At 46.3% G+C, this 21,667-nt stretch overlaps 1 protein-coding gene and 2 long non-coding RNA genes across 16 annotated transcripts in view; 2 read left to right on the top strand and 1 right to left on the bottom strand.

Annotated features, from left to right (window-relative positions):
* The window catches only part of LOC143764221 (uncharacterized), a 321,683-nt gene that overhangs the window by 35,578 nt on the left and 264,438 nt on the right, over window positions 1-21,667 (bottom strand). For 8 of the 10 annotated variants that reach the window (XM_077249606.1, XM_077249602.1, XM_077249607.1 and 5 more), the window contains 6 exons: window positions 17,532-17,658; window positions 16,580-16,779; window positions 15,201-15,413; window positions 11,525-11,670; window positions 10,924-11,051; window positions 10,331-10,478 (listed from right to left, as the gene is read on the bottom strand). In XM_077249606.1, coding sequence (XP_077105721.1) covers window positions 10,331-10,478; window positions 10,924-11,051; window positions 11,525-11,670; window positions 15,201-15,413; window positions 16,580-16,779; window positions 17,532-17,658 — 962 coding nt within the window. The remainder of the gene's footprint in view (window positions 1-10,330; window positions 10,479-10,923; window positions 11,052-11,524; window positions 11,671-15,200; window positions 15,414-16,579; window positions 16,780-17,531; window positions 17,659-21,667) is intronic. The other 2 variants (XM_077249608.1, XM_077249610.1) reach the window with 2 other exon arrangements.
* LOC143764225 (uncharacterized) lies at window positions 13,421-16,574 on the top strand. The gene is made up of 3 exons (XR_013213116.1): window positions 13,421-13,464; window positions 14,457-14,554; window positions 16,446-16,574. It is a non-coding gene; the product is annotated as an uncharacterized LOC143764225 (long non-coding RNA).
* The window catches only part of LOC143764224 (uncharacterized), a 105,265-nt gene continuing 102,820 nt past the window's right edge, over window positions 19,223-21,667 (top strand). For all 5 annotated transcript variants that reach the window (XR_013213113.1, XR_013213114.1, XR_013213112.1 and 2 more), the window contains exon 1: window positions 19,223-19,271. This is a non-coding gene — a long non-coding RNA (uncharacterized LOC143764224). The remainder of the gene's footprint in view (window positions 19,272-21,667) is intronic.

Below are 21,667 nucleotides of genomic sequence, written 5' to 3'. Positions count from 1 at the left end.
CCCTGCGAGGAATGAGGACCCTGCTCGCAAGGTTACAAACTATGAGGAAGGGGAGACACGAGAGGTGGATGGTAACAATTGCTTTAGTTATTTGGACCAGCCATAGTGTAAGGCTCGGGCGTTCATGTAAAGCTGCATGAACCAGTTAACTGCCTAAGTATGTAACAGTACAGACACAGAGGGCTATTAACTGCATAAAGTGTATGAGAACCTGATTATGGGTTGTTGTTTTTTTTTTTATGATAGGCCACACAGGGATCGTTAGGTTAATGCGTTGAGGCGGTAGGCCAATCTGAACAAATGAGTTTTTAGGGCACGCTTAAAACTGTGGGGATTGGGGATTAATGGTATTAACCTAGGTAATGCATTCCAAAGAATCGGCGCAGCACGTGTAAAGTCTTGGAGACGGGAGTGGGAGGTTCTGATTATTGAGGATGCTAGCCGGAGGTCATTAGCGGAGCGGAGGTCACGGGTAGGGTGGTAGACTGAGACCAGAGAGGAGATGTAGGGTGGTGCTGAGCCATGGAGTGCTTTGTGAATGAGGGTAGTAGTTTTGTACTGGATTCTGGAGTGGATGGGTAGCCAGTGTAATGACTGGCACAAGGTAGAGGCATCGGTGTAACCACCAAGGTGAAACCACCAAGTCCACCAAGGGGGGGTCCTGAAAAGGTCCTGACATTCTGCCCAATGCAACTTCTTTCATCAATTTCTCAGTAACGATACCAGCATATTCCTCAGCGGACCTGAGGTTTTTCAAAGACCTAGGAATAACAAACGGGGGAACCGGTATCTTAAAGCCATCCTGAAAACCAGACCGTTTAAGTTCGGCCCCCTTCCGGTCCGGATACCTACTTAGATAAGGGGCCATTGCGCCCCGCTTCACTGGCGTCACCCCCTTTTGAATTACCAGATTCGGTCTTTGACTTGTTCTTTTTGAAACATCTCGCGGCACCATGGGAGGAACCATTGCAGTGCGAACACACATGCTTGAACTTGCACGTGGATCCGAATTTGCACTGGCCCTCGTTAAATTGCCAGCATAAGCCATGCTTCTGCACCCCCGACTGACCCCCGGCCCCTGCAGCATTCCCTTGTGACGCAGACTGGCCGGTGCCCCCGGCCCCACCCTGAAAGTAGTGGCCCAACCGCGTTGGTGCCATCACCCACAGCCATAAACCAATGTCCTTTTGATCCCAACGTATAGCCGGCCGTATTGCCTTTCTCTGCCTAAACTGCTCATCATATCGCAGCCATGCTTGGCCCCCATACACTCGGTGTGCCTCCCCGATCGAATCCATATAGCAAAAAAGGCCAGAGCAATTCTCAGGCGCTTTCTCACCCACTACGCTCGCCAGGATAGCGAATGCCTGCAACCAATTCACGAAAATCTGCGGTATAAGGCGCCACCTACGCTTCTCCTCCTCTTCCTTCTTACTCTCATCCTTTTTTCCTTTATCTAAGTTAAATTTTTCCAAAGGAAGAAGGGAAAAGATTTCCACATATTCGTCCTTCCAGATCTTTTCCCTCACTTCTTTCTTCAGATGAACCCCAAGCGGGCCCTCAAAGCAAACGTATACTTCACCATGCGCCCTGTCATCCAAATGAATCCTGCATTCTTTTCCCTTTTCCGTCTGCACCGACACCGACACTGGTGCAGAAGCGCCGCTATGCGCCACTAGGCCCCAACCCGGAAACACGTCCCCGACACCCCGAGGCCCTGCCCAGGCAGCCAGCTGACCCGGCATTGATCTGCCATTATCCAAACGCGCAATCAAATGCCTCACATTACCCAGCAATTCACTAACACCAGCGTCCCCTAAGCCGGCAGCTGCCGCAACTCCCTGACTAGCTACTAACGGCGCCCCCACCTGACCAACCCCTGTAGACTGAGATGAAGGCGTAGACAAACAAGACAAAGAGCTATACTCACCAGGCTGTGAAGGAGCTGTGATCCCTCCAGCCGCCGAGCGTGAATCCATCCCGCCGATCGATGACCTCAGGACTCCCCCAGGACCCTCCGGGAGAGGAGGTCCGCTTATAACTGACCCAGCGAATCTGGATGACGATAATGTCGTCGCGGGCCCGACAGCCCTGGAATCGCTGAATCCGTGGCCTGCAGGTGAGCCAGTAGGCCCGGATGTGGAAACGCCCCCGCTGAATCCGGACCCGCCGCCCGCTCCACGACGAGGAGAGGAATGCCGTGAGCCCCTGCCAGCTCTCCTGGGCTGACATGCACTGGAAACTCCATCACCGGGCAGGTCCAGCCGTCCCGTGTCCACTGAGGCGCTACTTGCCGCTGCATCAGCTGTAGAAATCCCCCGCTGACTCCCCCCGGCGAGGGAGCAGGTCGTCTGCCAGGCGAGCTACCCCGGTGACCTGCTGTGACATCCTGGGCATTCCCTGCAGCACCAGCACGTGCAAGCTCCGCTCCCGGATCGGGGCGTGCTGGGACGCTTGCATGTAGGCACCCGGCTTGGAGGGTCCCGGAGGGGCTCCTGCGTCAGCACTGAGGCCTGGGAGGCATGTCCGGAGACAGCCGCTCAGGGGGACGTACCCGTCGGGCCACCGCGTTCCTCCAGAGTCCACGGCCACCGATGCGCTGCTGCCTCCTGTAATCCCGGCCACCTGGGCTTCCAGCCAACCAGGTGGCTGCCTCTCCACCGCCTGCCGAAAGGCCTCGAGTACCTGCGCCACCGAACCCATGGTAAGTGAAGCAATGAGGGAACTACTCGCTGCGCTATGAGTGGGAAAGTGCCCAGCTCCACTCCCAACTAGCCCTATAAACCCCCCTAATCTACATAAACCCACCCCTTTAATGTGACTCACCCCCCCTCTCCAAACCCCTGTCATGGCGGTCTTCGCTTAGCGCCGCGTGGGGGAGGGGCGCTTGCTACAGCCTGTGCTTTAGTGACAATCTACATAGAAGAGGTTTGATAACTTGTTTCCCTTGGTTATAACTGACAGCGCTATGGCTGAAGACCCCTATGGAGGCAAATACTGACACTTTATTACTAATTTACTATTGTGCCACTCTGCCACTACAATATGGGTAATCCCCAAAGAAAATGTAGTCCTGGACGCTATCTCTGTGAGTCACTCTCATAGTTATAGGCATTGTCCAGGACCCTGGACACCAATATTGATCAAAATCATAATTAAGATTATACTAAAATGGCTGAAGAACAACCAGGGGCAACTTTTCCCCCAATGCTGCCATTAAAGATAGGAATCCACCCATTTCCACCAGGCTCATCGCCTGACTGACAGCACCGGGGAAGTCAGGATCAGCACAGAAGGAAAGAAAAACAATCATCGAGAAACATGACAAACAGGACAAAAGCGAGAGTACAATGACTTCAGACATTCTGTGAATTTGTGCTACGGCTCATTGAAACTTTCTTAGAAAATACATATTTGTGTGGAACAGGTGGGTTGTACGGCATAGGAGCTGAGCGTTCTGAGAAAATTACTGTGTCATCACAAGAGGGTTATTCATATGTGACATGGATGTCGCAAAACTTTTCTTTTTTTTTTTTTTTTTTTTTTTTTTTTAAATTTGGTACATTTTTATTTAACCAAATTCAAGGTACAAAGCAATAAAAAAATCACAATAGAAACAACATTAACAATGGTCATTAGTTTCAGAAATTCCCTCCCCCCCTTACATACAAGAGCAGCAAATGATGCATGCTATAACCTAAGTTCAGGGTCATCTTCTCTACACCCAAGGTGTCCACACTGTCTCAAATGTTCTTATACCTTTTCTCTTAACATAAATGTTTTTTTCCATATTCACAATAGACTCAGACTGTCTGAGAAATTCCCTCAACGTCGGCGGATCTTCATTTATCCAGTATCTGGCGATTAGTTTTCGCGCAATATATAATAATCTAGCTATTGCCAAATTATATTTATTATGTACCCGACCTCCCCCTCATATCCCAGTATACACCCCACAGGATCCCTCTCAATCCTACAACCATACGCTCCCCCAATACGGCTGTCCAATATGGGTACAGATTTGGACACTGCCATAACATATGGAGAATTCCAGCCCCCTCCACCTGGCACCGAGGACACTCAGAAGTCTGTCTCAGACTCGCTCTATACAGTCGTTCAGGAGTGCTATATACTCTATGGAGCACATATATCTGCGAGAGTCTGCCCGATTCACTCAGCGATAATTGGGGTATACATTCCATCATCACTTCCCATTTATCTTCCTCTATCCTACCCAACTCCTCCTCCCATTTCCCCTGTGCTCTAATAGGATAATTATTTATAAAAGTATGCATTAGATCCTTATTAATGCCCAACACTACCCCTTTTGTTTCCCCCTCTGCGCAGACATAATCAATCAATATATCCTTGTGAATCTCCATATTCATCGTCTTGCTCTGCGTAACACAAGCATGCCTAGACTGCCCATATTGAAATCTGCAGACCTCCGGTAGCTCCTGCAACTTTCCAAAGGGCACCAGTCTCTGTGTGTCCAGCACCTGAACCATGTACTGTATTCCCAGTCTCATCCAATTTTTAAATTCTCCCATTTTAGCAATTTCTGGTAGAGTCTCGTTTTGCCATATCGGGGAAAAATTTGTCAAGTGCTCCAAACCCCTAATCTTTTTAATTGCCTCCCAGACTTTATGTATCAGCGCTAAAGTAGGATACACCAAACCCATCTTCCGAAAACTTCCTGCCTCCAACCCCTGAACCAAGGGATCCCTCCCCATCACCTGGACCAAGACCCTTTGTATTGAACCAGCCCCAGACACATCCCTCCACCCCCTCATCTACTGGCCCTGAGCAGCTAAGTAATAAATCCAAGGGTTTGGAAGCGCCAGTCCCCCTCCATCCTTGGGCCTCTGCAATATCTTAAGTCTGATCCTCGGCTGATTTTTTCCCCACACAAGATCCCTAAATATAGAGTCAATAGTACGAAACCACTGCCTAGGGAACCACATAGGGGCATTGTGCAAGACCTACAACAGATGGGGCATCAAAATCATCTTAATCAAATTAATTCTTCCCACTTCTGAAAGATACAGTTTACACCACGCCCCTACTTTAGCAAAACTTTTCACACATTTAACAGGGTTTTCCATGATTTATTCTAAAACCAGCCAAAAGATAAGGAATTGTTATAAAATGCCCCATACGCGACTGCACTAGTGGTCTTAGTCAGAACCATCAGTCACCAGACACCTCAACTACTCGATGACCTCGTCAGATGACTTTGGCCATGGTGTAGGTAGGTTGAGAGAGGTAATAACACTTCTCTGTTTTATGACGATCTCTGCCCACTGCCGGCTTCTGAAAGGGTCCTGAAAAATGAAGATTTTGGCTGTCTACCGTAAAATCTTTCTTCGAGCCTTCATTGGTCGACACTGCAAAACCATGGGAGTAACATAGGGTCTGATCCGATGGACAAAATAAGCGATCAATTAAAAATGCACTAACCTGATACATCTAATGTAAAGACATATAGATCTCTTTGAGAATATCAGCTGCAGCAGATCCATGGGTCCGTAGGCGACCGTATCAGATGTGAAGAGGTAGAAGGTTTGTGGATGTAATAAGCGCTGCCGATTAAAATGGAGGACCAAAGATATCCAAATAAAGGAAAGTGGTTTTTATTTCAACGTGTTTCTAAGTTTAAGTGACTTCTTCCTCAGGAACACAACCACATGTATCATGTACTTGAACATGTCACTTGAACTTCGAAACGCGTTGAAATAAAAATCACTTTCCTTCATTTGGATATCTTTGGTCCTGCATTTTAATCGGCAGCACGGATTACATCCAAAAACCATGGGGACACAGCAAACAACTAGGAGGTTGACAGTATGCAAAAAAAGTTAGCTCCTCCCCAGCAGTATATGCCCACCAACTGGCACAAAGCTAATCAGTTAGTGAGAAAGCAGTAGGAGAAGCAACATGAATGCAACAAAGCATAACACAACACAACAGTAAACAAGGGCGGGTGCTGTGTCCCCCAATGAAGGAGCAGAGAAAGATTTTATGGTAGGCACCGAAAATCTTCATTTCTCTACCGCTTCATTAGGGAGTACAGAAATCCATGGGACTTTCAAAAGCAGTCCCAAGGGTGGGTAAAGAGGTGCTACCCTCAAGTCAGAGCTCAGGCCACTGTGGCTTGCAGGACCCATCTACCGAGGTTTGCATCCGATGAGGAGTAGGTGTTAACCCTGTAGAACCTGGCGAAAGTATGAATGGAGGCCTATGTAGCAGCCTTGCAAATCTGTAAGCCCTTCTGAGTGGGAATTTGCTTTTTTTTGAGGATTGAGTTGAAGCTTTTATTGAGAACATTTTACATTTACATAACGTTTGGGATCACATTTATCTGGCGCGCTACGCTGAGCACTTACTTTAGGATTTACATCTAAATCTCTGAGTGACGTGATTCAGATGAAACCCCTGAGGGATCCATTCACTATAATGAGGCAACAGAGTTACTCTGAACTCTCTCTGGCCTCTGTTCAGCAGTGTCCTTCTAGTCAGAAGTGCACAAAGCTGTGGCCGATGGCACTTTTATGCAATCCTAAAAGGACAGACACCGCCGGATCACAGGTCCTATGACGTCCACAGTGCCTCCATCTGCCTCATTAACGGCAATCTTCCACCAGAGGTTCAATCTGAATCACGTATTCCAGAGATTTACACGGAAACCCCAGTGTAAGAGTTCAATGCAGAGCGCAACCTTACTGGGATCTTTGGGAGGCATAATGAAAAAAATCAACAGCATCTGAAGAATTGGTTTTATTTATTTTTTACGCCGTTCCTCGTGTGGTATAAGGGATTAGGCGACTTTATTCTTTGGGTCGGTGCGATTACAGCGATACCAGATTTATATTATGTTTGGCTGCGGTCACACACTAAAAGACGCTTTGTATTGCATTTTATGGCCCACAGAGTCATGTGAGGTCTTGGGTTTTTTTTATAATTTTTTTTTTTTTTGGGGGGGGGGGGGGGGTTATGCCGTTCCATGTGTGGTAAAATTGATAAGGTAGTTTTATTCTTCGGGTCAGTACGATTACAGCAATATCTCATTTATTTAGTTTTTTTATGTTTTGTAAAAGTATATAAAGGCATTACAAAAAATAAACCTCATAGCCAAATATAATCACATGCGTGTATCTGCATTACGAGCTCTCATTAATAGCACTTTTAGTCTTCATAGGCCAGTGATATATGAGGTGAGGATATAAATAGGATAGAATAGACAGCAGTGACAAGAGAAGATCAACTGCAGATTTAGTGCAGAGTTGAAACCAAAAGTTTTCACACAACTTTTGCTTTTCACAGCTTGCTGCTTGTGTTCTATTGTTACTGAAGTACAATTATTATTATTATTATTATTATATCATAAAAGTTTACACTTTTATTTACAAATACATGAAGTTTCTGTACAGCCTCAATATTTCCAGTGCTGACCCTTATTTTTCAAGACTTCCGCCCTTCGCCCCGGAAAACTGGATATCGGCATCTGGGCTAAATCCTGACTAATGACCACCCGTTCTTATCTCACCAGTGCCGTTTTCGTTTGACCACCTGCTTTTTGGGGACTGACTACAGGTTCTCAATGCGATTCAGATCTAGGGTATTCCTGGCAATAGAGCCAAAAGGTCAGTGTTTTGCTCATTGAGCTACTTAGTTATCAGTTTTGCCTTGTGTCATGGTCTCCATCATGCTGTAAAAATCATATAGTCATCCCCACATTGCTCCCAGATGGTGGGAGAAGTTGATCTTGGGAGGTTTAGATCCCATTCTTTATTCATCGCTGTGTTCTTTTTGATATCACAGGACTCTTTCATTGATAATCATTCTTCCAGATCTTCCTAAAGGTCTGAAGGGGTCAATCAGATGAAATACCTTTACTTCAGTCCTCTGCAGATCACTCTCAGTACTTCCTGCGGAATGTCAGTCTGTCCTTGGTTTTTTGTCTTGGCGAGAAGTGTCTCTTTTGTGGTCTTTCTGGACACCATGCAGCCTCAAAAATCCTCTGCTTCATTGTGTGTACAGATGCACTGACCCTGCCGCGGCGCTGCCATTACTGAGCAAGCTCTGCACTGGTGTTTAACCGGTCCTGGAGCTGAACCCCCTTTAGGAGACAGTTTGGGCACTTGCTGGACTTTCTTGGACACTCTGAAGCCTTCTTCACTGTAATGATCCAATGATGATCCAATAAATGGTTGATTTAGGGGCAATCTTACAAGCAGCAATGCCCTTGCATGTAAAGCAATTATGACTGCATGTGTTTCCTTGGAGGTAACCAAAGTGAAGAGAAGATTTCAAGCCACAGCTCCCTTCCACAGAAGACAATGATTTCAAGTTCTGGACCCCTTTTAAAGCAACCAGTCTGCTCTTATAATCAGCATGGCAGAATTATTTTATCTGTCTTGTCCCCGTTAACACCTTCACCTGAGCTAACTGAAAGATCCCTGAAATGATGAAACCAGGTCTTTTTATGGCCGAGCTGACATTCAGGGGAAAGCAGGTTTTTGTGATTAAGTTAATTTTCATGGCAAGGAATGACTTTAATCATTTACAAGATTTATATAAGATCACGCTTTTATCAAGAATTAATGCAAATTGCCATTCTAAAATCTCAAGCAGCAAAATTTGTGAAAGCAAAGATTTGTGTCAGTCTCAAAGCTTTTGGCCATGACTATATATTCCCATAGAGGCAGGTTTGTGGCATATGCAATTGCCCCTATGGCACATAGATCCACTGCAGAAAACCCAAATTCACATATATGCAATGTATTTGCAGGTACAGGGTAATATACCCTAAGTTCACTGTAAATTGTATAAGATCTCCATCTGGTGGCTAAACTGTGTATCACAGATTATTGCTGTATTAGAAAAATAAAGTGTAAAATCATTAGGCTTTTGAATTTCTGGGTGACATAATGAGGTAAAATAAGTGTACATTTTTTCAAAGGTTTGAGCCAAAAAGTACATTATACTGAGATTAGCAATTTCTGTGGAAACATTACAAATTATATTGTTAGATAAAGACCCTACTACTTTCCTACTCCCATACTACCTCTTCATCTCGCCCCCTCTCTGCTGGTGTCCCCCAAGGCTCTGTCCTAGGACCCTTACTCTTCTCAATCTATACACTCGGCCTGGGACAACTCATAAGGTCCTATGGCTTCCAGTACCACCTCTATGCTGATGACACTCAGATCTACCTCTCTGGCCCAAATGTCACCTCCCTGCTGTCCAGAATCCAAGAGTGTCTATCAGCCATATCCTCCTTCTTCTCCTCTCGCTTCCTCAAGCTCAATGTGGACAAATCTGAACTCATCATCTTTCCTTCATCACGCATATCTTCCCTACCTGATCTATCTATCAAAATAAATGAAATCACACTTTCCCCTGTCCCCAAAAATCTGCTGCCTCGGAGTAACCCTTGACTCTGCCCTGTCCTTCAAAGCGCACATCCAAGGTCTCGCCACCTCCTGTCGCCTCCAGCTCAAAAATATTTCCTGAATCCGTCCTTTCCTCAACCCTTACTCTACCAAAGTGCTTGTGCATGCCCTAATCATCTCCCGCCTCGACTACTGCAACATCCTCCTCTGTGGCCTACCTTCTAACACTCTCGCACCTCTCCAGTCCATCCTTAACTCTGCTGCCCGACTAATTAATCTCTCTTCTCCCTACACTCCTGCTTCCCCTCTTTGTAAATCCCTTCACTGGCTCCCAATTTCCCAGCGTATCCAGTTTAAATTACTAACACTGACCTACAAAGCCATCCATAACCTTTATCCGCCGTATATTTCCGAACTAATCTCTCAATATCTTCCCTCTGGTAATCTCCGGTCCTCCCAAGACCTCCTCCTCTCCTCCACGCTTATTCGCTCCTCACCCAATCGCCTCCAAGACGTCTCCCGAATATCACCCATCCTCTGGAATTCAGTGCCCCAACACATCCGGTTAGCCACTTCTTTTGGATCCTTCAAAAGAAACCTGAAAACCCACCTCTTCAAAGAAGCTTACAGCCTGTAAAGACCACACGGCCACCTCAACACCATCGGAGCTACCGCAACCCCCGACCTACTGTCTCCTTAATCCTGTAGAATGTAAGCCCGCAAGGGCAGGGTCCTCTTCCCTCTGTATCAGTCTGGCATTGTTAGTTTGTTTACTGTAAGTGATATTTGCATTTTGACGTAACCCCTTCTCATGTACAGCACCATGGAATCAATGGTGCTATATAAATTAATAATAATAATAATAATAATAATAATAATAATAATAATAATAAAAAAAGACCCGCCAGTAAGTGGATTGTGTTTCCTCTGCCTACCAGGTTTCTGCTCCTCCTCTTCTCAGGTTCTTCAATCTGTAGCTGGAATTGCATATTGGATCCAAAGCTCATGGATATACGAGGAACCTTCATGAGGCAGAAACGATCGCACAGTTCTTCAGCCGAGACATACTGCAGACAGTGGCACCTGAGGAATATGGACACCAGCTTATCCAAATCATAGCACATTACTGATCCTGTACTGATCCTGAGTTACAGCCTGTATTATACTCCAGAGCGGCACTCCCTATTCTGCTGGTGCAGTCACTGTGTACATACATTACATTACTGATCCGGAGTTACATCCTGTATTATACTCCAGAGCTGCACTCACTATTCTTCACTGTGTACATACATTGCATTACTGATCCTGAGTTACATCCTGTATTATACTCCAGAGCTGCACTCACTATTCTGCTGGTGCAGTCACTGTGTACATACATTACATTACTGAACCTCAGTTACACCCTGTATTAAACTCCACAGCTGCACTCACTATTCTGCAGCCTTTACTTATAAATACTTCAGTTTTACTATGATAAGAAGTGGCTCCAGCAATAGTTAGTGAACACCTATCAGTAGATGTGACTGACATTCCCAGTTCTGTGCTGAGCTCTCCACCCTGAAGGCCGCAGGTCGGAGTACAGTCATGATGCTGAGGGGATACACACTTCCTTGTCGAAGAGAGGCGCACTTCAGCACTAGAGCAGCGCTCTTCCACCTACATAAAAATGTCACATTTCAATTACATCAGCAATAACAACTGGAGCAAGTGTCATTTATTTTGGGGTATGGAACGCGGTAAAGAAAAAAGGCGTGATTGGAAACATTTTCATACTCACATTTAAGAAGTGAAATGTAAAATGTAAGAAATATAAAGCTCAAAAATGGTGAAAACACCACAGGGCGCAATCTCAGCTCTACGTGGGGACATGTCCGATAAATGGAGGATAATATTCAGTATTTCGCTTTATGACTATCTATTGTGTGGTGCAGGTTATTAGCCTTTTTTAATCTACAACTCAAAGTGTGCCCTTGTGGAGAAAGTCTGCAAAGGCATGCTGGGAGTTGTAGTTTGTCAACAGTTGTAGAGACGTGTACCCATAGTTAACCATACATCCAGGGAGAGACACAGCTGAGATGTGCTGAGTTTTTCCATACGGCTGCATCGAGCTGAGCTTCTTTTCGCCGTACCTGTGGCTGACAATCTACATCGCTATTGCTGTCTGATCTCTGCTGTTCTCGGTTGTCATAAAACACAAATCCGGCCTGACAGATGCAGGAACCGTCAAATTCCTGGAATGAGCGGTTCAGTCCCCGGCAGACGCAGCTCCTGGACGCTGAGGGTCAGTCACAATAAAAATCACATCAGGATAAGTGTAGGGGCGTCAGACAAATCAATGAAAACACAAAGATCTGGGGACGACCAGGAGCCGCCGCGGCAATAGTCAGATAGTAAGATTCACAGTTCCGGTGAGTGATATCCGGTCAGTGGTGCTGCGATTCTGACTCTTTGTACTCTATCGTATGACGGAGACGCAGCACCCGGATAAGGCTGGTTTCACACTTGCGTTTTTTTGCCGCTGCATTTTAGCGCTAAAAAAACGCATGCTTTTTTTCCCTATACTTAACATTAAAAACGCATGCGTTTTTTTATGCTTGCGTTTTGTTGCAGAAATGCAACCTGTATTTCTAGCGGCGTTTTTTTGCCGCAAAAAAATGCATGCGTTTTTTCGCGGCAAAAAAATGTATTGCTGTCTATGTAAATGCATGCGTTTTTAAGCACATGCGTTTGCATGCGTTTTTAAACGCATGCGTTTCTATAGAAAAACACAAGAAAACCCTAACCCTAACCCTAGGGTTACTAGGGATCCTAACCCTAACCCTAAGGTTAGGATCCCTAGTAACCCTAGGGATCCTAACCCTAAAGGTACCGTCACACTAAGCGACGCTGCAGCGATAGCGACAGCGATGCCGATCGCTGCAGCGTCGCTGTTTGGTCGCTGGAGAGCTGTCACACAGACCGCTCTCCAGCGACCAACGATGCCGAGGCCCCCGGGTAACCAGGGTAAACATCGGGTTGCTAAGCGCAGGGCCGCGCTTAGTAACCCGATGTTTACCCTGGTTACCAGCGTAAAAGTTAAAAAAACAAACAGTACATACTCACCAGCGCGTCCCCCAGCCTCTGCTTCCTGACACTGACTGAGCTCCGGCCCTAACAGCACAGCGGTGACGTCACCGCTGTGCTTTCACTTTCAGTTTAGGGCCGGCGATCAGTAAGAGTCAGGAAGCAGAGCCTGGGGGACGCGCAGGTGAGCATGTACTGTTTGTTTTTTTACATTTTACGCTGGTAACCAGGGTAAACATCGGGTTACTAAGCGCGGCCCTGCGCTTAGTAACCCGATGTTTACCCTGGTTACCAGTGTAAAATATCGCTGGTATGGTTGCTTTTGCTTGTCAAACACAGCGATACACGGCGACCTAGCGACCAAATAATGTGCAGACCTTCTAGCAGCGACCAGCAATTTCACAGCGGGATTCTGATCGCTGCTGCGTGTCAAATACAGCGATATCGCTCCCTAGGACGCTGCAACGTCACAGATCGCTGGCGACGTTGCTTAGTGTGACGGTACCTTTAAGGGTTAGGGTTAGGATCCCTAGGGTTAAGGTACCGTCACACTAAGCAACGTCGCCAGCGATCTGTGACGTTGCAGCGTCCTAGGGAGCGATATCGCTGTATTTGACACGCAGCAGCGATCAGAATCCCGCTGTGAAATTGCTGGTCGCTGCTAGAAGGTCTGCACATTATTTGGTCGCTAGGTCGCCGTGTATCGCTGTGTTTGACAAGCAAAAGCAACCATACCAGCGATATTTTACACTGGTAACCAGGGTAAACATCGGGTTACTAAGCGCAGGGCCGCGCTTAGTAACCCGATGTTTACCCTGGTTACCAGCGTAAAATGTAAAAAAACAAACAGTACATGCTCACCTGCGCGTCCCCCAGGCTCTGCTTCCTGACTCTTACTGATCGCCGGCCCTAAACTGAAAGTGAAAGCACAGCGGTGACGTCACCGCTGTGCTGTTAGGGCCGGAGCTCAGTCAGTGTCAGGAAGCAGAGGCTGGGGGACGCGCTGGTGAGTATGTACTGTTTGTTTTTTTAACTTTTACGCTGGTAACCAGGGTAAACATCGGGTTACTAAGCGCGGCCCTGCGCTTAGCAACCCGATGTTTACCCTGGTTACCCGGGGGCCTCGGCATCGTTGGTCGCTGGAGAGCGGTCTGTGTGACAGCTCTCCAGCGACCAAAGCGATCGGCATCGCTGTCGCTATCGCTGCAGCGTCGCTTAGTGTGACGGTACCTTAGGGTTAGGATCTTAGGGTTAGGGTTAGGATCCCTAGGGTTAGGGTTAGGATCCCTAGGGTTAGGGTTAGGATCCCTAGGGTTAGGGTTAAGGTTAGGATCCCTAGGGTTAGGGTTAGGATCCCTAGTAACCCTAGGGATCCTAACCCTAACCCTTGCTATTTCTGTTTATAGTGAGTTTTCTAGTTGATTTTGATGATTGGCAGCTGTCACACACTTCTCATCATGCGTTTCAAAAACGCAAACGCAGGAAAAAACGCTTGTAAACGCGTCAAAACGCCGCGTTTTTTTACCACATGCAAAAACGCATGCGTCTAAAAAACGCAGCGTTTAAACGCGTTTACATGCGTTTTTGCACCAAATGCGTTTGCGTTAAAAACGATGCGTTTTTAAACGCAAGTGTGAAACCAGCCTTACTCTGCTGCTTCTGCATTTGCTCCGTTCACCTGCAGCCATCCACGTGGTATCGTCTGTGCTGGCTATTGCAACATGGTCCTGTTCACTTCAACTGAGAAATGCTTCAATATCCAGCACAAATACTAATAGAGCTTGTTCACATGCAGGATTTTTACTGCATTTTTTTCTGTAGGAAAAGCACCAGAAACACTTAGTTTTTCCACCCTGAAAACTAGAGGGAAAATCCCCCAAAGAAAAAATGCTATGTGCAAACAAACCCATATGTAGACAATGCGAAGATACAGAGCGACCTTGTCTAGGTGAGGACTCTGCTCCTAAATCCTAACACAGACTTTGCCCGCTTTCCTAGCTCCACAGGATGTCCATCAGAGCCTCGGATTCACCAGATTAGGACAAGAGAATATGATGGTACATCCAGGAAGGTGCTGGCATCAAACTTATCCAAAGGTTTGATTTACATTCATTGTATATGCCTTATCTGCCATTACCTTTAAACATGACTTAAAGGGGTTTTCCAGATTTTTTTTTTTTTTTTTTATTATCATCCAGGATCGCACTGTATAAAAATAATAAAAATAAATTTTGCTAACTGACACCAGCTCCACTTCTGCAAAAAAAGTTTGTTGACAGGTTGTGATAGTGACACAAGGCACATGACTGCTGCAGCCAATCACTGGGATCAGCAGTGATGATGATGATGCATTCAGAACGAGTCTGCTGAGTCCAGTGATTGCCTGCAGGGCTCATGGGCTATAGTTGTTACATTACCATGGCAACTTGCCAACAAAGGCAGAGGCGAAGAGGCAGCTCTTGAGCAGTGGAGGATGATTAATACAGAATTCATGATTTTTACAGTGGACAATTCTATGGAATAACAAAGAAACAACAAAAACTGAAAAGCCCTTGAGCTAGGCTGTCTTATTAGGGCATGTTGTCATTAGTGAAGGTCATCATCTGCTCAGACTCATCCTCTGCTCACCAGAGGGGCACACGCTGGTATGAACACCTGGCGGATGGCAGTCACGTAGGCCTACAGGCTACAGCTGGTCACAGGGGGTTTAGCCCTTCAGGCCATAGGTATGATCCTACTCACCTGGCTGGGAATAGGATGAGCTTCCGCACAGAAAGCACGATATCTGGGCAGTGAGGTGGTTGTACGTGCCCACTGGGCAAGGATGGCAGTCCCCCAATTCTCTGCCATGAGTGCCGTTACCATAAGTACCAAGTGGACAAGGGATCGGCGCTGTGGCACTGGATGGGCAGTAATGGCCAGCAGGGCAGGGAAAGGACTTGTAGTTCTCCACACCTATAGCAAAGGAGACAGAGTGCATGAGGCATTAGATGCCAAGCAGACATTTATGAATCATTTAGGAAATTAAAAGTTTCCTAAATGTGATCTGGTCTGCGGGGTCAGAGTACATAGCAGCCAGTCTGCATCCGACCTGTGTGACCATACTACTGAGGGCAATGTTTAGGGAGGACATAAAGGAAGATCGCTCTTAATGGCAAATTTATTCTGCAGCCGGACAACGATTCCCAGCAGCCAGCCGATGTCATTAATAACAACGAGTCCTCGGGGTGATGATCCGGCCCCACAAAGCCCTGATCTCACGTGATCCAGTATGTCTGGGATCACATGAAGGCTTCATACACAGAAGATCTGTGCTCTGTTCTCCATGATGTTTGGCACAACCTCCTGCTGAAATCCTCCAAACTGTGTGCAATTGAGTACTGTACCTGCTTGACCCTTTTGAACAGTACTGTACATCTACCCCATGAACCCGCATGGTCAGTGGCCTTATATATGTATTCTATAAACTCAGGCTGGAGTCTAAAAAAAAAATTATATTATGATGGAAACTCTCATAACTTTTATCTTTATACATGGAAACTTTCTTTTTAAGTGAATTCTATCTTTATGGTATATTCAGGAATGTTTCCATTGCCCTATAAATGTCTATATCTGAGCAACCTCGACTATAGGGGCGTAGATTCAGCACCCGCAGAGTCAGTCACCAAGGGCAGGGTTAACGCCATGGAAAACTACAGGCAGCAGCAGCAGACGGACATGGGCAGCACATGGGCAGACATGACATCCTCCATATCAGCATGGTACATTAGTCAGGAAAACGATGCGTCCATGCATGTCCTATTCTTTTACAGCAGGAAACATATAGGACAGGCTGGTGGTAGGGTGTAGCTGCATTTTTGGAAGTCATATTACAGCTACACTTACTGTAGTGTTAAGTTTGCATTAATGATTGTGCATTTAGCAAAAATACCGTACATCATAGCTTCTACTCTAGTCACATCCAAAGCTGTATTTTGTATTCTACAGGATAGGCAGCAATTAAAAGCAAACCACAGGCTGCCCTCATACTGAAGAGTTAATAATAAAACTGCACATGAGGGGTCCGGTTATCAGCAGCCCCCCCAGGAGCATCCCTGCTGCAGCCCAGGCCTGTGGATTACCTTGTGGGCAGCTGTATCCGGCTGGACATGGCTGACAGGTGACATCTGAGGCGCTGGCGCTGCGGAACGTCCCTGGTCCACATTTACTACATGAAGTCTCCGCAGAATCCCGCAGTGTGCTCCCATGAACAGCTGTACTCCCTCCTGGACAGGACATCATGAGCACACTACCAGGAGGGCAGTAATAAGGGAACGTGCAGCTGGAAGGAAGAATGACACCAACAAAGGCCGGTATGTGGTTATTTTAGCTGCTAGTGATGAGGTATATATTTGATGGGTCCTTTATTTAGCTGATCTTCTTAATCATATACCAGCAACCTCCATCGCTATAGCGGTTGTGAAACTACAACTCCCATCATGCACTGATAGCTGTCTAACAGACTGTACCTGTCAGGGAATGCTGGGAGTTTTAGTTTCATGAATCTAAGCATTACAAAGGTTGGCGAGCCCTGCAGTAGATGGAGCCATTGTAATCAATGTTCTTTCCATGTAAACCCCAGACCTGTCCTGCAGCTCCGCTTGCCTCTCTGGCTGATGGGGTGAAGTTTCACTTAGGGGGTCCCTCTATTAAAGGGGTTGCCAGTCACCACTAATGATCAATAGAGATACACAATACTGCCCCATGGCAGGTGTGTGTAGACATCGCATCATAGACACCGCTCATCTCCCAATGTGACAGCGAGCCGCAGCAGACAACCCTTAACTATGAGGACACTATTCGATACTTGCACCTGGGAAAATAAGTCATGCTGTCTCGTATGTGCTCAGTACAGACTGCATATATCACAGGGCAAGGACAGGGACTTACACATTTTAGATCTGTCCAAAAAACAAGAAAAAAATCCATAGCGTGTCATAACTACATTATCATGCGTGACAGTCCCAGGACGTCCTACATTAATACTGGATGTGATCGTGAACCCCCACCAGATCTGCAGTCAGACATACTCACCGCTGTGCACTGCTGTTATAGGTAGTAGATCCCTCCGGACAGAAGAACCCACCAGGACACGCAGGGGGGAATCCTGTACGTGAAGCGCAGTATGATCCCGCTCTGCAGGAAGATTCGCGGATAGAACCTGGTACAATAAAATCACTCATTATCTCAAGTACATTCTCAATTACCTTGAAGATAACATCTCCATTGCTTACATCAGGGTTGTCCCAACTTTCCTAGATCACTGAATGCCAGATCTACTCCTTCTATACTGATCACCAATGTGACCTAGCTACAATATTAAATAACTTGACAGATTTTCTATAAAAGAGGTTTTCCTCTTTCAGCATTCTGTATGTCATTAGTCTGCTTGTGATAGAAATAAAAGCATTGTCCGGTACGTACCCTCCCCGGGTCCAGCACTGTCTCTCTCTGCCGCTGTTCTGGTGATTGTTTACTGGCTGCAGTGGTGACGTCACAACTACAGCATTGGACCCAGCGATTTGTGCTTTCTCCATCAGCAGAACCGCTGGACCTGGGGAAGGTGAGCGCAATCGCTTTCTATTATTTTTAATAGCATGTAAGGCGTGCAAAATGCTGAAGGAGGAAAATCCTTAAAGCGACTTGTATGTACAGTGTAATGTACTTTACTTTATGTGTTGACGCTATTTGAAGGGGAATTTCAGCCTAAATAAATTATCACTGGGACTTCCCAATGAGCAACATAATGTGCCACTTGTGTCACCCATTATCTCCTTGTTGCACGACCAGGGGCAGAAGGAGTTGAATGGCACGACAAGGTTGTACACATGTCCCGCTGCTCCGATCAAGTGTAATTCATGACACCGTGCTCTGCTATCTTGGATCTTCAATGTCATAGACTTGATGTATACGCACCATTCAACTCCTCCAGACACAGCGCTGCAGCTGCAAAAGAATAATAGACACCCACATGTAGCTGCAGGACACATTGCCTCCTGCTGCACCATGCAGCTATTCCTGTCTGCAGCCTGGCAGCCAGGCAAGAACTGGGTATGTGATGGAAATATATATCATATAGATCTCACTTGCATATATACTCCTATATAATTATATATACTCATGTATACTCCTATATCCACAGCTAATATATATACTATAATCAATTGCTTAAAATAGCTGACAAACTGATATAAGCCAGACAGACTGTTTGGAGATTTCCAGCCAAAAGCGGAACAGCACCAGATGTGTTAAGTGATGATCAGATGTCTCAACTTTGTCCTAGATGCAGACAGCTACACTTTAGTTGCTTAATCAGCATTCATATGTGCATTAATCACAATATTCCATATATATTTAGATAACCAATAACAGAGGAGCTTGACAATATGGTAATTAACTAACCACCCCTAACCACCCCCTTTCTATATGCAATTATAAATCCATGTATGTACAATAAATCATCAGTATTGGTGGAATGTTATTGTCACAATGGTGTACAGTCTCATTCTTGATGAGCGCTCAAAATACTCAGTCTAATTGGGAACGGCCGCAGCACACACAGGGATAGATTTATCCATAACAGGTACACAAGTGCCCCATTCTGGAGATCTCGCTGCACCCACACCAATCTAATAATTATTATCTAATAAAGGTGACATCTAGATTAGTCTGGGAAACCCCTTGAAGGATATAAACGTCAGCAGACACATCTTGCAGCAAAGCAACGCCTTTCCTGATGAGCCTCCTTATGGTGAAGCATCGCTGGTATTTACTGTAAGTATCTAATCCTTTCATAATGAGTGACTATCATTGTATCATCAGCAGATAGTGATCTTATGCTTATTTACTATACTAATCTGTGATAATCTCCACCTGGATTATCTCAGCCTCTCGCCTGTGCCAACTGTAACCTCAGTTCAATTTAAAGTCTGACTTAAATTTCAGGTTATGAATTGTTCCACAGGTGAATTAAATATGTAATGTATGCCAGGCTTATAATCTTATGTAAATCCAATGTAATCATTGTATAATGAACGTTCTGTCACTTTCTAATATGCATTGTGCTTAATCCACAAATTTGATTGATTTCAAGTAACTCCTATTGAAGTGTACATTAAGAGGCTGTAAATCGGTTTTAATCTGACGTTGTTTGCCACGTGTTTCAGCAAAGCAAATTTTCTGTGAAAAAAATAAAACACCTACAGTGGGGAAAACGTATTTAATACACTGCTGATTTTGCAAGTTTTCCCACCTACAAAGAATGGAGGGGTCTGTAATCTTTATCGTCGGTACACTTCACCTGTGAGAGACAGAATTTAACCCCTTCCCGACCTTTGACGCAGCGTATGCGTCATGAAAACCTGTGCCAATCCGACCTGTGACGCAGCATATGCGTCATGGCCGGATCGCATCCCTGCAGGCCGGGTGAAAGGGTTAACTCCAATTTCACCCGACATGGTGCTACAGCCCAGGGGGGGGGGGTGGCTTTGCCCCACCGTGGCTACGATCGCTCTGATTGGCTGTTGAAAGTGAAACAGCCAATCAGAGCAATCTGTAATAATTCACCTATGAAAATTGGTGAAATATTACAATCCAGCCATGGCCGATGCTGCAATAGCATCGGCCATGGCTGGAGACCCCGATCTGGCCCCCCCACCGACTGGCGGCGGCGATCTGCAGCCGCCGTCAGTGTTCCCTACCTCTCTGTCCTGTTCTAAACGCCTTCCTCTCACCTCCGCCCCTCCCCCGTCCCCCCTTCCGTCCCCCCCGCTGTCCGATCGCACCCCCCCATACTTACCTAGTCCCGGTGTCCCTCCCGGTGTCCTCCGTCTTCTCTCATGGGCGCCGCCATCTTGGAAAATGGCGGGCGCATGCGCAGTGCGCCCGCCAAATCTGCCGGCCGGCAGATTCATTCCCTGTACATTTTGATCGCTGTGATAGGTTCTGTCACAGCGATCAAAAAAAAAAAAAGTAAATAACACCCCCCCTTTATCACCCCCATAGGTAGGGACAGTAATAAAATACAGAAATTATATTTATTTTTGTTTTTCCATTAGGGGTAGGGTTAGGGTTAGGGTTGCACTTAGGGTTAGGGTTGCACTTAGGGTTAGGGTTGCACTTAGGGTTAGGGTTGCACTTAGGGTTAGGGTTGCACTTAGGGTTGCACTTAGGGATAGGGTTGCACTTAGGGCTAGGGTTGCACTTAGGGCTAGGGTTGCACTTAGGGCTAGGGATGCACTTAGGGCTAGGGTTAGGGTTAGAATTAGGGATAGGGTTGCACTTAGGGATAGGGTTGCACTTAGGTTTGCACTTAGGGTTAGGGTTGCACTTAGGGTTGCACTTAGGGATAGGGTTGCACTTAGGGTTGCACTTAGGTCTAGGGTTGCACTTTGGGTTGCACTTAGGGCTAGGGTTTGCACTTAGGGCTAGGGTTCCACTTAGGGCTAGGGTTGCACTTAGGGCTAGGGTTGCACTTAGGGCTAGGGTTAGAATTAGGGTTAGGGTTGCAATTAGGGCTACAATTAGGGCTAGGGTTGGAATTAGGGTTAGAATTAGGCTATGTGCACACGGTGCGGATTTGGCTGCGGATCCGCAGCGGATTGGTCGCTGCGGATTGGTAGCAGTTTTCCATCACGTTTACAGTACCACGTAAACCTATGGAAAACCAAATCCGCTGTGCCCATGGTGTGGAAAATACAGCGCGGAAACGCTGCGTTGTATTTTCCGCAGCATGTCAATTCTTTGTGCGGATTCCGCAGCGTTTTACACCTGCTCCATAATAGGAATCCACAGGTGAAATCCACACAAAAAAACACTGGAAATCCGCGGTAAATTTGTAGGTAAAGCGCAGTGCGTTTTACCTGCAGATTTTTCAAAAACGGTGCCGAAAAATCCGCACACAAATCCGCAACGTGGGCACATAGCCTTAGGGTTGGAATTAGGGTTAAGACTAGGGTTAGGGGTGTGTTGGGGTTAGGGTTGGGATTAGGGTTAGGGGTGTGTTGGGGTTAGTGTTTGAGTTAGAATTGAGGGGTTTCCACTGTTTAGGCACATCAGGGGGTCTCCAAACGCGACATGGCGCCACCACTGATTCCAGCCAATCTTGCATTGAAAAAGTCAAATGGTGCTATCTCCCTTCCGAGCCCGGACGTGTGCCCAAACAATGGTTT

This window comes from Ranitomeya variabilis, chromosome 4, assembly GCF_051348905.1.
Source record: "Ranitomeya variabilis isolate aRanVar5 chromosome 4, aRanVar5.hap1, whole genome shotgun sequence".
Classification (NCBI taxonomy): Eukaryota; Metazoa; Chordata; class Amphibia; order Anura; family Dendrobatidae; genus Ranitomeya; species Ranitomeya variabilis.
Note: the sequence above shows the minus strand (reverse complement) of the source record. Positions and strands in the feature narration are given on the sequence as shown.